Consider the following 19,392-nt stretch of genomic DNA (forward strand, 5'->3'; position numbering starts at 1 on the left):
TCTCTGTCTCCCTCTCTCTCTGTATCTTCCTCTCTTCCTTTCTTTCTGTTTGCTTCCTTTTTAACCCTCATGCTCTCAAATTTCTATTTCTAATATATACTCTTTTCTCTCCCTTTCTCTTTTACCCATATTGCATATATCTCCTTTAGTTTTTTCTTGCTTCTTCCTTCTTTTATTGCCACTCTCTTTCACCTTCTTTGAATTTTCCATCTCCACCCCTTCCACTTCCTTTCTCACCATCTCTCTCTTATGGTAATTACCTGCGTCTTTCCTTGCAGTTGTTCATTTATTCTAACTTGTATTCCACAGGTATTTTTGTACTCACTCACTCACTCACCATCATCACTTGTCATTCACTAACCCACCCCTCCCCACCCCCTCTCCCTTCCCCTCACCCCTTTCCCTCTCTCACTTATATACAAAGACTTTATTGTTCAATGCCTCCTATTTACCTTTTGACTGAACTTACACTGTAAACAATTGTGGTGTTGAAACAAAAAAAAATAGTTTGTGTTCCTAGAACACCACACCCTTAGGTGTAAAACTTGACACCATAGAATTTGAACATAACACAGATGGATATAAAGATAATAACCAATGGCATTGTTATTACACCACAGGATGTTATGTTAGGATCAGTGAGTGTTAATCACCTCAAACTTAACACAGAGTTATTGTGACGGATGTCCCTTTGTATGCACGCAGGATAACTAAACACCACACTTTTGCAGTGTATGAGTTCATATCTACCAAAGAAAGCGAAGGATCTTTTGGGGTATATGAAGAACCTGGGGGCCATTTTATAATGCTGATTTCTAAGTTAAGAGCAACTTTAAGAACGACCATTTGTAAATGATATTGACTATTAAATGTTCATTGGTGATTATTTTGAGTGTAAGAAAGGTTCACCAGTCATTCTTAAAGTCACTCTTAACGTACACACAGCTTTACTAAACACCCACAGGTATCTTTTGGATCAAATGGATGCACACTAATTCATTGTTTCACTAGTGTACACGTAATCCATCTCTGTAGATCCGCTCTCATCTTATACCCTATCTTCATTTCAGATTCCACCCTTTCTTTATACTTTAGTCTTCTGGTCATCTGTTTTTCATTTCTCTGTCTCTATTGCTCTCTTTCCAGTTTATTTATGCACAGTAATGACACTCTTCGAAATTTTATACAATGCTGTTTACATGAACCTTACAGTAGTTGTATATTGGTTTAAACAACCATGCATAATTCAGCGATATAAGAATTGAATATTAGAAATTAAACTTTGCTTAAGATTCTAATCACTGGTTTAAACTGTTGAAATGACTACTATAAGGTTTATATTGTAAACATTGCTGTGTGTTAAAAAAGTTAAACAGTGTTTTTACTGTTGCCTATATCTTTCCATTTCAATCTCTCACCTGCTTTCTTTTCTCGCCCTCTCTCTTTCTCTTGCATCCTTTCTCTCCCTGTTGCCATGCAAAGTGGTTATATTTTAGGCTCTTATTTTCCCCCCAAGACCTGAATAAACTCTGTTTCTATCTTTGCTCGCGGGCATTGCCAATTTGAGGAGAGGTTTCGTCTTACACACAATTTTCTTCTCCTCTGTCAAAGAATAAAGCACTGAGGCAGAAATGTACTGAATCTGTTGGGAAGGAGGAATGATTTTTTTTTTAAAAACCAGGGGGCCGTTTGATAATGTTGTTCATAAGTTAAGAGCGACTTTAAGAATGACTGGTTAACCTTTCTAACGTGCTGGTGTATGCAATTTAATAGCACAAGAAATTTCGGTATACTCTTCAATAAAATCAAGTAGATAGACAGACGGATGGGTGGATGGACGGACAGACAGAGAAAGGGATGTATAAATAATACAGACATATAAATATATAAATAAATGAATAAATAAATATAATATCACATATCATATACGTACATCACATATCTACATGTAGCCATATCTTTTTCATTTGGAGGCTTTTTTTACCTGGTTGTGGTGTCTAACTGACCTATGTTTATGGGGTCAGGTAACTATATAATCATGGTAATGTTGATCAACAGCCAATCAGAACCAAGGATACTGTCATGTAAGTTACCATTAAGTTAACATAATGGTAAATTTTTATGCAACGGGGCCCAGAATATCTACAGTGTAAATGCCATGATGTGGGGTTAATTACCTTTCTCCACCCCCTGAATTAGCATATTTGACAAAAATGTCCTCAGTTTCTTAGACAAAACATATCTTCAATTTCTGAGGCATCTAATTCTAAACCTAGGAGCTCATTTCTACATGTATAGCACTAGTTTATTCATGCCTTGTCATGGTGGCCAATGCATTTATGCAGTGCAGTATGTACAGTACATTGTACATGTATACTGTATAGCCCCTATGGATAATTAACATTTTTCGTTATTTAAGATATATTTCACAAATATCCGTAAAACCCATAGTACAGGAATAAAAGCAATATAGCTCTATGAAGCTGCTTGCTATTGTTGACCTCGTACCATCTAATATCCAAGAACCCCAGGACGATAAAATCTACTTTTTGGCTGAAAAAAGGCTATAAAAATTGAAAAATTTAGGTATAATTACCTTTTAACTCTAATATTGCCTGCCCCCAAATATATATGAAAAGACACCAAAACCAGAGAAAAAGACCACCAAATAAAGAAGTTGTGGCCAAAACTGTGATTTTGGGTGGTTTTGGCGGCCATTTTGGATTTTGGCCCGGCACACTTTTTTCTCGGACCCAAGACAAAAAATACTGTCATTTCATGTTGAGATACATTACAAGGAATAAAAAAAAACTGTTCCCATATTGAAATTACAAAAAAAGTATTTTTGACCCATGTATAGCCCACTCCTAATATAAACAAACAAATAAGTGAATAGATATAGTACTAGATGTAGTAGATTTAGAGAATGAATGAATGAATAAATAGGTAGATATACAGTGCGTCCCAGAAAAAACGAAACCGAGATTTAGCGATGATTTATCATGACTTAATCATAAATAAAATAGACAAATGACCTATCAATGTAAAGCTTAGACTCTCCTCTTTCATCTGGTATTACTTAGATTATTTCTCATTCACGCATGAGTGAGCAAAACAATTCGAAAAGGGGGTACCAAAAAGTCACTTGGCGGGCCGTATCTGTGTTTTAAAAAGAAAACCTCATTTTGAAAAAGTTCAATATCTGCTCTTTAATTTGATACCTCAATTACAGAAAATGGTCAAGAAATGACAAAGTTCTGGTTATTTGAAATAAGGCTCGAATTTCAATAATTTCAGAAAATGAAGAGGTTTTACAGGCTAGCGTTCAAACTAACTCGACACTCCGTTTTGTTGACGATCAGCCATGCATGAAGTCTTTTGTTACCGTGCGATAGCTTCTGTGGGAAACCAGTGAAAACAAGTTTATTTAATGAAATTAGGGAAATACAACCATTATTTCGAGAGATCATAACTTTTTTAATTCTTGTCCATTTTCTGTGATTGAGGTATCAAAGAAAAATGCAGATATTGAACTTTTTAGTCATGTGATTTTCTTTTTGAAATTCAGATACCCCCCGCCAAGTGAGTTTTTGGCATCCTCTCTTCGAATTGTTTTTACTCACTCATGCGTGAATGAGGAATAATCTAAGTAATACCAGATGAAAGAGGAGAGTCTAAGCTTTACATTGATAGGTCATTTGTCTATTTTATTTATGATTAAGTCATGATAAATCATCGCTAAATCTCGGTTTCGTTTTTTCTGGGACGCACTGTATAAGTAATTCTAAAGGCCTACAATTGCAGGATTCTTGTACCATTACTCATTTCACATATTCAAAGGTCTGAATAATGTTTGTACATCTAAAGTAGTTTCTTGGAAAAAAGACTTTATATTAAAAGTGACTGTAATTAAAGTTCAAACCTTTTTCTAAAAAGGGACACCTTTGAGTACCTTTGCCATTTCTATCTTCGCTAATAAACTTGAAATAATAATATGTATTTTAGTTTACGGTTTGTAACTTTATTACTTTGCAGAACTGAGTACAACCTTATGAACACAACCTTTTCTTCCATTCCTGCCAATGACTTTGTAAGCGTTTGTATGTCGGCCTATAGGAAGATATGTAATATGTTTGTGGCTGTTTATTTTAACTGTAGCAAATACATGTTTTTTTCATGAGAAGATAGAAACATATTTTTGCATTATTTCCAACCATTACCCCCTTAAGTGGTTAAGAATTAAATGCTTTATTAGACTGATAACAGTAATGATGACAGCAGATTTCTTGGAAATGTAGAAAAAACACCACATGATTAGGTGGTTTCAGACCGCCTCGAAGTTCGCCAGTTCCAGGTATTCTCTGATCGGGAAATTTACCCCGATCAGAAAATACCAGGTATTTTGGTAATGTGAAAGCAAACTACGCGTAATTTCCCCGAAAGAAAATACCCGCTAAATAGTAGGTACTTGGCGAAATTACGAGAACTTTCGTGGGGATTTTTCCAAGGTCGCAGGTATTTTGGCGATGTGAAAGCAAATTACGGGAACTTTTATCCCAGCGTGTCGTTGGGCGCGGCGGCGTGGGTGGCTGTTGGGCTAGTGATTTTGAATCTCGCGCCTTGACTGCTAATCAGACCACACTGCGCATGCTCGTAACTTCGGGAACTTATCCCGAAGGATGTGTTTCGGGGCGGTGTGAATGCAGGAATAATTAACGGGTATTTTTTAGCCTTAAAAAGTTCTCGTAATTTAACGGGGATTCTTGTGATCGAGGTGGTTTGAAACCGCCTAATGTGTACATTTAAAACAAAGTGTTATTATCCCTACAGGAGTTTTGTTCACTTTTTGCAAACATAGTGAGAGAGGGAGAGAGAGAGAGAGAGAGAGAGGAGAGAGAGAGAGAGAGAGAGAGAGAGAAAAGGGGGTATACAGAGGCTGGTGAAGATATTTTTCATCCATTCTTTTTGAGAAAATATTTTTTTTTTGCCATTCCAGGTTTATTATATAATTAATCAAAATTCTGATAGTGCACTAGGCCAAATTCTAATTCAATGTAGTGGAAACTGCAAAACATATACCGGTATCCAGTAAAAACAATCTTATATTTGATATCTTCCACATGATAACTCTTTGTGGGCTTACAAATCTCCCTTTTTTTTGGGGGGGGGGGAGGGGTGGGCTACATTTCACTTACTACCTTATTCTGCAACATTGGATAAGCATTAACATTGCTTACACTTTTTTTTTTGGGGGGGGGGTCTACAAAAACTTAAAAACAGGCTTCAAAATACCATGGCTATGTTGGTTTCCTTTAGACGTTGACATTAATGGTCAAACCTCAGGGTCTGTTTACACTCTTGACATGCTGACTTCCTGTTATATTTGTGTTTGAATGTGGTTAGTTTAATGGTTCCACAAGGTTAATATGCATGTGTGTGTTCCCATGGCTACATCTTGATTTTTCTTTTCGGAGTGTGAAAATTTCCTCTCAAATTTGTTTGTATTCATTGCTGAATTCAGTTAGATGAAAATTGCTGTTATTGTACCGTTGCTTATTAGTATTCAAGATAATATATTTTTGTATAGACCTCACGTTGATTGTCATTCATGTGTACATGAATTTGGGATCTTATTAAAACACACTGACACTTCATTTGACAACTAGTTTACATGCAAAATCATATCTGAGGTAATCTCAAAACTATAAAAAATTACATTTTTTGAAACATTTAGAAAAAAAAATAGCAAAAACGTACGCTCCAATATGATTCAGTATCTATGTTTGTTACATTAGTCATGACAAATACTTTTTTCAGGTAAATAAGAAAAAACTTTTTACATTCTTTTGGGTGCATAATTTCAGTTTGTACACTAACCTTGTATTCATATCAAAGAGAAATTTGTGTTTATTTCCTTTGCAACAGAAAAAAGGGAAGACAATGACATTGCATATTAATACAAGCTAATAATTGAATTTATTATATAGCGCTTTTTCCAGAGGATACAAAGATGTAACTCAATAAACTTGTAGGAAAATAATATATACATATGATCATATAAACAATTTTAAGAGATAAATGAAGAGATAGGAGGGGGGGAACAGAATGAAACAGATCTGGAGCAAAAATGGAAAGGAGAGACAAGAGAAGAGCATAGAAAAAGAACAACTGATAAAAGCCGAGGTTTAAGTGAGTTCATTTGTATGCTAACTCCGGGCTGATTTGCAAAACTCCTTGTCCATGACATCATCGGTGGTGAAAACTAAAGTGTTGCCCGCGGCAACTTATCCTGTCCAGTTTGCGAGTTCATCCCGTGGCCTAATGCTCAATTTGGACAGATCGTGTAAGCTTCTGACCTCATGATTGGCATTTGTATCAAATGATGCAGCCGCCACAGAGTCCTCTTTAGCACATATTTTGTGTAAACTGCATGAAATGCACACCCTCTCCCGAGGCATTTCCTAATTTTACTGCGCGTGGGCTACATGCGACCTTGTGATGCAAATATAGGTAACGTGTAAATGTTACCTGGAATGGAATATTCTTAACCCTTTGAAGCCTGGGTTAATTGTGACCCTCACCCTGAATTATTTCCAGATATCCAGATTATCGGCAAAATGAAGGAATGAATGATCTCCTATACTCATGATTCGAGTCCAGCCATACCAGCGGCACCTTACTCCGCTGGTACCTGGCCTGACCTGGTTGATGTTACTAAGCTTCCTGTACTTATGATAATCTAAAATTTTGTCTCAAAGTCACTGCTTTAACAGAAGTGTTATTCAACAATATTTACGCATAGTCCGTATACGACTTGCCATGTATTATCGCTTGAGCCTCCTTGGTAGTGTATTTGGTTCATTTTTTTTATAAACCCTTTTAAATGAAAGCCAATCGTCAACAAAAATATAAACTGAAGTTATTGACTGAATATCTCTTAAATGACATAATTTTTACATGAAAAAACACGTATCCCAATATAATTTGTTTCTTCCTCAGTTTTCCATTTGTTGCATTATAATTACTATTACCGATGTTTTTTTTCCATGTTTAATACCCAACCTTTTTAACTTTGCTGATGTGGTTTACGGTACACCATGTGGAGTGTTATAGAAGCAGTGGATAGAAGAAGAGAGGAAGTGGATAGGCGAGAAAGTGGAGATTTGAGAATAGTCCTGAAAAGGACTGTAAACCAGAAGGAATGTTGAGTGAGAACAGCTTGAGTAGTAGAGCTGATGAGGAGATGCTGGCTTGCGTCGGCGAGTAGAGATGATGAGTAGTAGAGAGACTCGACGTTTCGGACAGGTTGACTGTCCGTCTTCAGGACGGCTTCTATAACACTCCACATGGTGTACCGTAAACCACATCAGCAATTGTACATGCCACCATGCAAACCTTCAAACAACACCTTTTTAACTTTGTTCCTATCTCCCTGTCTTCATCTTTTTCATTTCGTCTTTCGTTCCAACATGTTTTCACATGTACTTTATTCTTTCTCTGAGGCTTTCTTCTCATATGCTGAGTATTTCAATTTATTTCATATATGTATGATTATTTTGATATTTTCCTATTTTGTTCCAAGTTGTATATTTTTAAAATGTCTGTATATAAACCATATGTAAACTGAATGTAATTCAGCCTTTTGCTGCTATTTTCAGTAAATAATGAAATAAATAAACCATTCAATCAATCAATCAAGTCACCTGATATCTAAAACCCTTGCGTTTCGAATCACATGACTTGGAAGCCGGTATTCCAGCTTTCCGGGTATGCGTGTTCATGGTGTAGCCAGTATTATTTTTTCGGGTTCAAAGGGTTAATGGATCATGTTGGTTTAAACAAAATGGCATAGTAAGGTAATTTTTGAATGTCTTTGATAGAGAAATTTGGAATATGATTCTTGTCTGTAGTCTGTATTGAAAACTGCAAAACTGCTGTTTAGACTTACCGTGCGGACACCGAAGGGGGAATGTGCCTGCAGCATAAGTATGAGTGGAACCAAAAAGTGTGAAAGGCTTATTTTAAACATGTGCTTTTTGAATCATAGACTTTCCTTTTCACTTCTTTTTCTTTAATTATTCAAACAAAACCAGCATTATGGCTCAGGGCAGGGACACTTGAGTATTGAATCAATTTATGAATGTACAAACCCTTTCTTGTCTGATATTTCTTTCCAGGAGTACCTCTCACAAACTGGACTAGGAACACTGTACCCCCGGTCAGCCCACTACCTTGAGGGTCTTCGGGGGAAGTCACAAGCTCCAAAGAAGTCTCCAATGGATGGTAAGTCAGGGTTTTCCAATTTAAATCTGTAAACTTTACAGGTACTCACTACTCCTTTATGCTTTCCAGACTGCAAAAAACTGAGGCGAGCATCAAGGTCAATCATGTGGCCTCAGAGGCCTGCAGCATGACCTTGGACCCTTGGCTTTGGCCTTGGGAAGTCAGTCTTTGTCCTTGACCTAGATCACTGCACTGGTCGCAACTTAAAGGGTATACAAACCAGCAGCCTAAGCCCTACCTCAATCCTGAACTACTCATATCTGACCAGATTCATTACCCATAATGCAACATTCCCAGCAGTGTAGTCTTGTAATATAGGCCCACTTAAGTTATGTTAATAGCAAGTTGCAAAGCAGGAACCTTACGTACAAAAACAATTCAACTTCTAGATTGAAGTATGATTTTTTGGCTAATCCTAACTAATGGTAATCTCAAACATTATATTTTAAAACTACTTTATAAAAAAACACACAGTCAATCAGAGTCCACACACAGTGCTGGCCAATTCGCCCCCTTTTAAAATAAAAATAATAATAAACAGTTCTTGTATAGCGCATATCACAATTATGAATAATGTCTCTATGCGCTTCCAAAGGACTTGGATATTATTACCCCAGCTGTAGCTTGGCTGCCGTAATTACTATGATTACAGCGCACACGCATTTCAAGGAATAAATTCCTGCCAGGTACCCATTCACCTCACCTGGGTTGAGTGCAGCACAATGTGGATAAATTTCTTGCTGAAGGAAATTACGCCATGGCTGGGATTCGAACCCACAACCCCCTGTTTCAAAGTCCGGAGACTAATCCACTGGGCCACAACGCTCCACCTAAGATTAAGTTTTAAGATTTTAAGATTTCTTGTTGCATGTGATATTTGCCATATCACTGCATTGGTCTGATCATGTACATCTTGTGTGTCATCAGTGAGATTATGTATTAATAAAGCCCACCTTGTGTGTGTGACATCTAAAGCGTGTCTTTGTGAAACAGTCCCATAATTTGATACTCACACACTGCATATGCAACTAACAGAGAAACTCCTTTATTTTTATTGAATAGTGCCATCTCTTGGCAAAAGTTACTTTTCCAGATTTGAAATATAATGTGGGGATCATATGACCTGCATTGGCTTAGCAAAATGACCAAAGTGTATTACCTGCAATGACTTTTAATCACCGGACCCATCTCCTTTTCTCCATGTACACTTCGTCATTTGGTGTAATCTGTAATGCATTAAATGAGTGTAGCTGAATTTACAAATTAACATTATGTTTTGTTTATGAATATGCTAAGTAACAACAATTCTTTGCTAGACATATGCAGTATTTCATATTTAATAAAGTCATAATTTCAAATGGGACTTCATAAATTGCTGCAGATGAATAATATATGTTTGGGTTTCCTTTTGATGTCTCAGTGAATATCCGACTTATGCATGAATGTATGTGTGCCTGTCATTTTGTGGTTACGTTATCAATGAAAGCTTCTGCATTTTGTAGAAAAAAAATCAGTCTTGGTAAAATTAGTTATGTCTGTGATTTTTCAGTGACATGTCCTCAGAACCACATTCATGTGTTTGGACATAGACATCATTACTGAGGCAACATGGTCATGCCTTTCAAATTAGGGGGGGGGGGTTAACTTGCGTTAATGGCAAGATGATCTGTCAGGCAATCTCTTCTCTAAATCTCAAAGGATATTCTAAATAAACAAAGCAAAATAGAGATTTTCCCTGATTACTATGAAATACCAAATCCTTGTATCTGATTGCTTTATTATAGATCAAATCTTTTACTAAAAGCCACAGGCTATTCCCCCCTCCCCCATGAGATGTCTAAATTGAAAATACAGTTACGATGGCATGCCAAGACTATGTTATGCCAGTCTTTTATGAGTATTTGACTCTTTTTAGATTATTCTGCTGTGCAAATCCTTCACTTGAGTTAACCGGAAAGGGGTCTGAATACACTGACATGTGTACTGAAGGCCCTCTCGCTCAGATTGAAATTGAAACCGCAAGTTTTGAATATGCTAGTCTTTTTGTGAAGACCCACTTGTTGATCAAATTTTCCATCAGGGTCTGTGCCTGCAGACTAGTATTATGTCACCCTAGAAGTAATAGACTGGTGTTGCAAGCATTCAGTTGTTAAATTTGTATCTGTTTCTTGCATCCTGGATAATTAAAATAAGATAATACCAGCATAAGCATGCAATTTGCTGAAATCTTCTTTCTCAGGGTACTTGTCACATCTTGCCGTAGTCAACCAAGTCAACGCACTTTGCAAACAGTTGCATCACGATGCCCAGAATCTTAGCAATCACAAATACATTGCTCACCAAGTAGCCCTTCTGTATGTAAGTATTCCGGATAAATGTTTAAATTCAATGAGTATTATATACTATTATTCAATATTTACACGTATTAAAAGGACAGAAAAAATGAGACTTATCTAGTGAGAAATTTTAACTGATGTGAATTTCTAAAATGACAGAAGTGAATGAAAATAGAGGGAAAGTAGAGAAGAAATCCAGACCTGCTTTTTGCCATCGATCGTCAATTGTTTTCCAACAGTATTTTAGAACCAATTACTATTTTGAGACCTCTTCTTTCACGGGTTTTTCAATAATCATCAATGATCTCTCATCAGATAGCCCTCAAATATGAGACTGTCAAAAGATTGTCAAAAGACTAATAAACCTTCGAAAATTTATTGAAAGACTACTGAAAGACTGTTTGGTTTGAATGTTTAAACTGTTTAAAAAAAGATACAGAGATCACAGTGACTAGTAAGAACCCTGAAAGATAAGTCTGGTATATAGAAAGACCTCATAGATCACTGAAAGTCCAATGAAAGCTCTTTGAGAGATGAAGCAAGTTGCATGGTCTTTCAGTGGTCTGAATGTAGGCTTGCTCTCTTTGCAATGACCCCAAAACACCAAAAATGAAAGGTCTATGATTAAGATGTGTATTTTGCTCTGTTGCTAGATTAAATTATAAGATACCTTGTCAAAAGTTTTTAGCAAGCATTCCACTATAACCTTTTCATACTGGCTTCCATGCTTTCCCCTATGGTTTTGTCTATGATGAAGGATGAGGATTAGAAATGAAATGTCCTTTTCTGTAATTTTCACTCAAAAGACGCATCTCGACTTTTGACGAGGTACCTCGGCGACTAAATTGAGTGTGATTGTTCTTGATAAGATTAGATGAAATGATACTCTTCCACTCTAAGCTATACATTCCAAGTGGGCATATTTTCTATTCTTCTCTCCTAGCAATCTTTGAATCAGCTTGGAAATGTGAAGGCTCTCCTGAGCTATCGTAATAACATCGAGGGTATGTTCAAGAAGCTGAAGGCTGCCCTGGAGTTGACAGCGGCAGATGGAGACTCGGTGCCTCACCTACCTGATGAATACAAGCAATGGTGAGGTTGATGGCAGTCATGGTTTTGGTGGTGGTAGTGGTGGTAGTTTTTGTGGTGGTGATGGAAAATGTGTTGGTGTGGGCTGTGTTAGTGGTGTGGATGCTTTTGATGATGGTATTGATGGTGGGAATCGTGATTGACATGGTATTTGTGTTCTTTTGGAGGTTATGTGTCAATGTTAAATTGGTGGTGATGCTGGTGGTAATGTTGGTGGTGGTGGAGAACAAAAAAGAGTTGGAAAAGAAGAAAGGAGGCTAATTATGATTATATTGCTCATATAGCACTGAAGACATCATTATCAGAAGTGTCTGAGTGTCATTCATGTGTAATAGATGCAGCATAAATATTGCATGATTACCAGTGTTTTTAATCATCTGATATCTCTTTCCACTGAAGGATTTGAATTTTTTGCCAACCTGTGAAAGGCAAGTAGCGGTTGAATGTTGTATGTTCCCAATGGAAATACATGTATTTTGATTTTTGTGAACTTTTTAATATTTCACATCTGTAATAACGAAATGGCACAAATGTGGGATGAACCCATTAAACAGTGACGGGGCTGCCGCGGTTGCTGAGATTGAGGTTTATTAATGAAGTGGCACAAATGCATTCTGATCCATCATACCCGACTTCTTTGAATATCACAGTCAGTGCATTCACTCAGTGAGGGGAATCATCCTTATTAAATGTTCACCTGTACCTGTATTATTCATCAGTAATGCCCCAATTACACTGATGGAAATGAATGCAGGCTGACAGAAGCTTATATAGGTACCAATGTCAGACCATAAGTCATTTTGGAGTCGGTTTCGTTGGTGTGACTATAGCAAGGGTGTTGAAGATAATACTGCACTTTGAAAGTGGCAGTGCGGTATACCCTAAGAGATAAGTCTTTTTGGAATGATTTTGGTTCCATTGGGGGCTCATTAGGCAGTGCTGCACCAGCCCGAGTATGCTCAATCTCGCAAAGTCGTGATTTTAGCCCAATCAACCCTCTTTGTGATTAATCTTGAGATTCAAGAAACTCTTTCTCCACCATCGCAAAAAGAGCGATTCCTGCTAGGCATGGATGCATTATGGTCTAACGTCGTGAATAAAAAAATAACGAGTATGTCTGCATCTGCAAATTAATGGGATAATTTGTAAAAAAGCACAGATTAATCCAGCCAACTAGTGTGATAATTGCGTCTCCATTACAGTTCTGGATAATTTGCCTGATCAGAAATAACGCGCTAATTTTAAAACTCGGGCTGGTGCAGATGGCCCTATTGAGCATCGATGGAAATTCATGTATTAATCAACTAACCATTTGTTGAGGGTTTCCAAGAAAATGCTCCACTTTGTCAGAGTAGTGCCTCATCCCAAAGGAAACTGCAACATTTCCATTGGAACTTGTTGCTCATTTGTGATAGATCTTTTATGGAAATGAATGCATTAAGAATTATTAGTCATGTGTCAGGGGTGTCCGAGTATGCCTTTCACGTTTCCTTCAACATAGCTGTATTCCCTTAGCATCTTTTGTCCAATGAGGGGATGTCTTTTATACTGCATGTAACTGGGAATTTAAAGCTAAATGAAAGTAGTTGCAGTAAAACACTTCGTGAGAAAGTCTGTAAAACCAATGTTAAGTATGACTATATCATCGTGGATCTGGTACAGTTACATAAACTGAACTTTGTGAAATCATAAAATCTTAGCTGAAATACGAACACACTGAAGATCGCCAACACAGATAGGCACACATGGGACAGTGTATTATCATTGCTGGAATAAAGACCAGACGGAAGTGACTGAATCCACGCTTATTTTGCTTATTTCTCAGCAATTACACAATTTCTTCCAGAATCCTTTGGCACATATTTTTTATTCATCCAAACAGACACTTGGGTGGTCATTATATTAGATTCTGTAAAAAGCCATTTTGAGATCGTTACCAGAACTGGAATTTATCTTTAAGTGCAACTCTAAGTCACACTTACATGTAAATCTTTGTGAAACAACTCCCATGAGGTTTCAGTATAAAGTGTTTTTGGATTCTACACTAAACCGATCTTGTTCTTGTTGCTATTTATGGGAACACTCTCAGTGGGATGACATGTTTCGCGCGAAATTTTAAACTCCAGCATATAGGCATTCCACATACAGGCTCGCTCGAAATGTGCGAAGATCGCTTCTCAAAGAACAGTTGCATCCTCACTTACGCTAAAACCAGTTTAAGGAGGCAAAGCGATCTTCAAAACTACATCGCGAGTTGGTTTTCTGAACTGGTTTGGAACATTGCTTTCAAGACTGCTTTGACCGTTCTCATTACATGTCAAACTAGTTTCCAGTAAATTAGTTTTAGAACGGTATCTATAGCACTTTTATGGATCCATGCAAATGAGGAAGGATCACAGAACAGCTTTGGTGATGTCTTGACAGGAACATGTTGATGGTACAATGTTCTGAAGCTTTAAGCTGTCAGTTACTTTCCCTTATGAGGATCATTTTAGTTAGGCTCATACCAATAGAATGGTATTCATAAGATGAACACATATTGTCATACTTGCAGGCAGGGGGGGGGGTAGGAAGGGGAGTTAGGGATGTAAATGAAGAGGGGGGTGGGTAGGAAGAGGAGTTTGGGATGTAAATGAAAAGAAGGGCAGATGAGGATTTTAAAAATAGAAAAAAAACACAAAAAAAAACAGGGATGAGGAGAGGTTGAGGTTGATGTAAAATAGCAAGAAGAATTTGAAAATCTTTCATAAGGGGAATATAGAAGTGAGAAAAATGAGAAGACTTTACTATATAGCAGATAATTGTAACGAGACAAAAACATGGTGAAGTATGAGATTTTGTTGTGAACGTAATGTAGGTCTGAATGCTCGGTTTGAAAAAAAAAGCATCATTGATGATCTAATCTTATTATTTTCTTAACGGATATATATGTTTTGTTCTAGTTGTATTAGCTCCAATTCCAGTGATCTAGATTATTCAATTTATTTCAAGTTATGATGATACCTCAGGAAAATCCCATACCAGTCTCTGTATCATAGTCATAGCACAGTGATATTGCAAAGACCTAGTTTTTGCAATTTTTTTCCCTATGCCTTTATTTCGAAAATATCCCCCATTCCACCCCCTCATAAAATAAAAATGAAAGAAGATCAAAATGAGAAACAAATAATGATGCCTCGGGAAATAGATTCATGTTTCTCTACAGTATAGGTCTATGATTCATGTAACATGACTTATGTGATATGAGTATCGCTCAGTTCCATTTCATGGCAAAGAATCAGAAATTTGATATTTGTCATTATAAGAGAATAGCAAATTTATACCAGAATTTATCTGTAATGACCTAGTTCTAGTAGTCCTAATTAATAATGATAGATCCCCATGTGACAGATCTAATTATATGAGAAATGTCAGGACTGCTGATTCTTTTCTGGAATTGAATCTTTTTTTTTTAATTTGTGGGTATAAATGAGCACTGATGAACATGAATCGGATCATGAATAATCCGATGCAGGTGCTTCTTCTTTCATTAGGAAAGAAAAAATAAGGAAACTCCCATTAATTTGACATTTAGAACAGGGTCAGACAGCAGTCTTTCATTAGCACAGCATGACACCCCTAAAAATAGATTGAAATCCATATCAACATAAACTGTTTGTTTGCCAAAGCTGTAATCTAGATCTTATTTTACATTTTTCATGTACTCCATTTTTATCTACAGGTGTATGTGAATATTCTAGTTTTCATGAATTAAACGAGAGCAAAAAATTGAAAGTACATGAAAATTGGGCCAGTAAATAAAAAATGCCAATGAAAAGAATTTGAACGCAATTCATGAGATGATAGCAAAGGTAATGGTCATGATGGTGATGATGCTGCTGCTGATGATGATTATGATGAAGGTGTCGATGATGATGAAGATGATGATGATGAGGATGATTGGGATGATGGTGATGATCGTGATGATGACGGTGACAATATTACCGACTATGATAATGATGATGATGATGATTATGCTAATGAAGATGATGATGATGATGCTGCTGCTGAAAAATGATGATGATGTTGATGATTGTGATGATGATGATGATGGACATGATTATAATGATAATGTTGACGCTGATGATTCAAATTGATTTAATTTGCTTCTCTCTAAAAAAAATAATACAGTGCATCAAGATGAAATTAATAAAACGATTCCATAATAAAGTAAAGCAAAACAACAATTACAATTGTAAAACAATCAATAAAATGACATAATACATAATGTAATAAATGAAAAAAAAAATTGGCCTATCGTGGCTACTCCCTTATTTAAAAATGATGAATAATGATAATGACAACGATGATGATGATGATGATGATATGACAAACTTGTCGGACGACAAATGTTTGTTAATGACAGCAATGATGATGATGAACGATGATACATGTAATGACGAAAGTGATGATGATGAAAATGATAATATGACAAACTTGTCGGACCACAAATGTTTGATGTCACACTCCCCTTTCTGCTGTGATTTGCTTAATATAAGACCTCATTGGAAAGAGTCTAACAGGATTCCATTTCATATGGCAATCAAACTTTACCATTTTGTAAATGTCTACACTTTGACTGGGGGACACAAGATTTGCTCCTACGATTATTGGGGGGGGTTGTAGTATAGTGGTTATGACTTGCGTGTCAATCTGAGGGACGTGGGTTTGATTCCCAGCCATGGTGTGTTTTTATTCAGCAATAAATTTACCCACATTGGGCTGCTCTCAACCCAGGCGAGGCAAATGGGTACATTGTACAGTAGAAATTCCATGAATGCTTGAGCGCCTAGGCAGCAAACCTAAAACCAGGGTAATACTAGCAGGGCCAGCTTGGAGACCAGATTTTGGAACTGAAGTGGCTATCCTGGGTAAATATACCATCATGATTATTGATATTATTATTATTCCTCCTTTCTTTATTTCCTATTAATAGATGTAAGGTTAGGGTTGTGATAGGGTTTCATGTTAGGTTTAGGGTAGGGTATTGCATAATCCAAGGTTGAAGTTCAATTAGTGTGTGAAACTTGTAGTGGAGCAATTGTCGCAAGAGCAAATGCCATGGAACCCTTCGACTGAGACACAATATCTATATTCTTTTTCTTGACAGGTTACTGGAGCTGACAGTATCGCTACAGGAAGTGATGTCATCATTCAATTCTTCTTTCAATCAGCCTCTCCTCCCGGCAATGGGATTCCTCCAACAAACGCTCTGAGAGGACGATAGAAGAGGAATGAGAATCTGGAGATATGATTGTGAGACATTTATTTTCCCTAGAACACTGAACATTACTGCTCAGAGTTCCTCTGATCCTCTAAACCTCTTCTTGGGGTAGTCCAGTTCGTTTTATGAACTCTCCTGGTGACAGTGTGGCAGAGGGTCTTTGCAACAAAGCCTCTGACAAAATGATTGATAGAAGGATCAAACTAAGGAGATTCGCTTGTGAAACAGTTCTTCCCATCAAAACACTGAACGTTGTGGCTCAGAGGCTAACTCTGATCCTCTAAACCTCTTCTGCAGGTAGTCCAGTTCCTTTTTACAAACTCTTCTCCCAGCAATGGAGTTCCCCCAACAAATGCTCTGACAGAATGATCAACAGAAGGATGCAATCTTCGGAAAGGCTTTCATGTGGGAACCTTCTTCCCTGCAGAGCAATGAACATATGTGGCTGACAGATTTATTCTGATCCTCTAAACCTCCTCTTCAAGTAGTTCAGATCCTTCTGGGAACTCTCTGGGTATATAGATAGGTGGAACATGGTGAACACAATGCGATATAGAACTTGCTGTCATTATGGTAAAACACAAGTCCTAGACCCAGTTTGTAAACCCCCTGTCTGACCTTCCCTACATGTGCTCAGTGGATTACTGAAGGTTACTAAAGAGACACTGATTTTCAGTGTTGACCTTTTGGTGTTTGTGTCAGGTCAATTTTTACACAATTATAACACTAAACATAAAATGAAGGTGGTCCCGAAAAGTCACTCACTAGTTGTTGGGATGTCAATAATGTGATCTGGATCAGTTTTACAAACTCTGAATAAGTTTTGGAGCAAAGGGAAGCAATCCAAATTTCAACACCAACACCAAGGCCAACACGGAACTTGAAATCACCCAGTGGGTCTCTTCCAATTTCTCTTCCAATTTGCTAATCTCCTGCATGATCGGTCACATTCTTATTCAACAGTGTCTGAGTAGTGTCGGGTAAAAAATGGTGGAATGAAATGAGGTACATTTTGCCTACATGTACGCATAGTGTCAAAGTCTTTATTTTCTTTATTTGTGGTTCAATATACAACCCTGAGTAGGGCTGAATATTTTTGTATTTCCGAGGTTGCATTCTTTGAACGTTTGATGTGCTATCCAGGTGATATTCAATGTGTGAGGCTTAGTGTAGTCTTAATTGTTTTAGTCTTTCTGCATTATTTGAAAATATGCCAATGATCTTTAATTGTGATCTTTTGAATCCTTTTGTATTTTTCCTGTATATCTAAGCAAATGTATATTCAGTAATTGTTTTTTAGTGAATGCTTTTGGAGCTATTCTGTAATAGGTCAACTACTTATTTATCGTCGGGTATATGTTTAATGCAAGGTGCTGGGTTGCAATCAAATTATTTTAGGGTAGAGTACATGTAGTACAAGTATTCTTGCTTCCTTCAGAAAACCATAATCTGTTTCTAATCAGGATTAACAGGACTGTACCTTGGCGATATGATTACATGTGTTTACGTTACCATCCAAAAGACGTGACTCATTGATTGACGTGGGAGGTGTTTCACATAGAATTCAGCGTGACTCTAGATTCTTTCTTAAATGCTGATGAGCTTGTGATATGAATTCCCCAATCTTAATTATGAGTAGCGAGCGTCCTCTTAGCATGGTTTTAGTTCTTAAATGGTACTCTTTTAAAATGAAACAAATACAAAGAAGCTCTTATTTGGCCCGATTGATCACCACACACAGCTCTGTACCTCGTTCCAAACACCGATTAAGGTCACATGGAAGCCCAGTGATAGGGTCCCTTAAAAACAACCTCTAATACGGGAGGCTTTTCATTTGATATTTAACATGTTTTGCTTTAACCGAAACTGTATTTCTTACAACACATCTCGGAGTATGAGAGAAAGACATGTGATTTGTAGTTTTATAAAAGATTCATAAAATGGCAATATGAATACTTGTAACACCTTTGAAAAAAAAAAGAATTACAATCAAATACTCTTCTTAAATCATGTATGCAAGGAATAAGTTAACTTAAAATATTTTGTAATCAATCATCCCAAATGATCCAGTCGATTACCCCTCTGTTGATGTCGTCAAGGCCTTCTTGAGTGGGATGCAGATGTAATCACCAAAATCATTTTTTAAATTGCTTACACATAAATATATGTGCACCTGCACTGCAAGAACAAAAGTTTTTATGGATTAAAGAGAAATTCCAGTAGTTGCAGTAAACACTGATTTCATGAAAAAGTCTGTAAAACAAGGCTCAATTGTCAGTATATCATCGAGGATCTAGATCTGGTACAGTTACATAAACTGAACTTTGTGAAACCTTGAAATCTACGCTGAAAAATGTTCAGACTGAAGATCCCCAACACAGATAAGTGCACGTGGGACAGTGTATTATGATTGCTTTGAAT

At 36.9% G+C, this 19,392-nt stretch overlaps 1 protein-coding gene across 1 annotated transcript in view; it reads left to right on the forward strand.

Moving 5' to 3' along the window:
• Positions 1-17,715, forward strand: part of LOC121429938 — a 50,729-nt gene extending 33,014 nt beyond the window's left edge. Inside the window, exons 5-8 of the mRNA XM_041627198.1 lie at positions 8,178-8,283; positions 10,523-10,641; positions 11,563-11,711; positions 16,858-17,715. Coding sequence (XP_041483132.1) covers positions 8,178-8,283; positions 10,523-10,641; positions 11,563-11,711; positions 16,858-16,963 — 480 coding nt within the window. The 3' untranslated portion in view covers positions 16,964-17,715. The remainder of the gene's footprint in view (positions 1-8,177; positions 8,284-10,522; positions 10,642-11,562; positions 11,712-16,857) is intronic.
• Positions 17,716-19,392: the final 1,677 nt, after the last annotated feature.

The sequence above is a fragment of the Lytechinus variegatus genome, chromosome 16, assembly GCF_018143015.1.
Source record: "Lytechinus variegatus isolate NC3 chromosome 16, Lvar_3.0, whole genome shotgun sequence".
Classification (NCBI taxonomy): Eukaryota; Metazoa; Echinodermata; class Echinoidea; order Temnopleuroida; family Toxopneustidae; genus Lytechinus; species Lytechinus variegatus.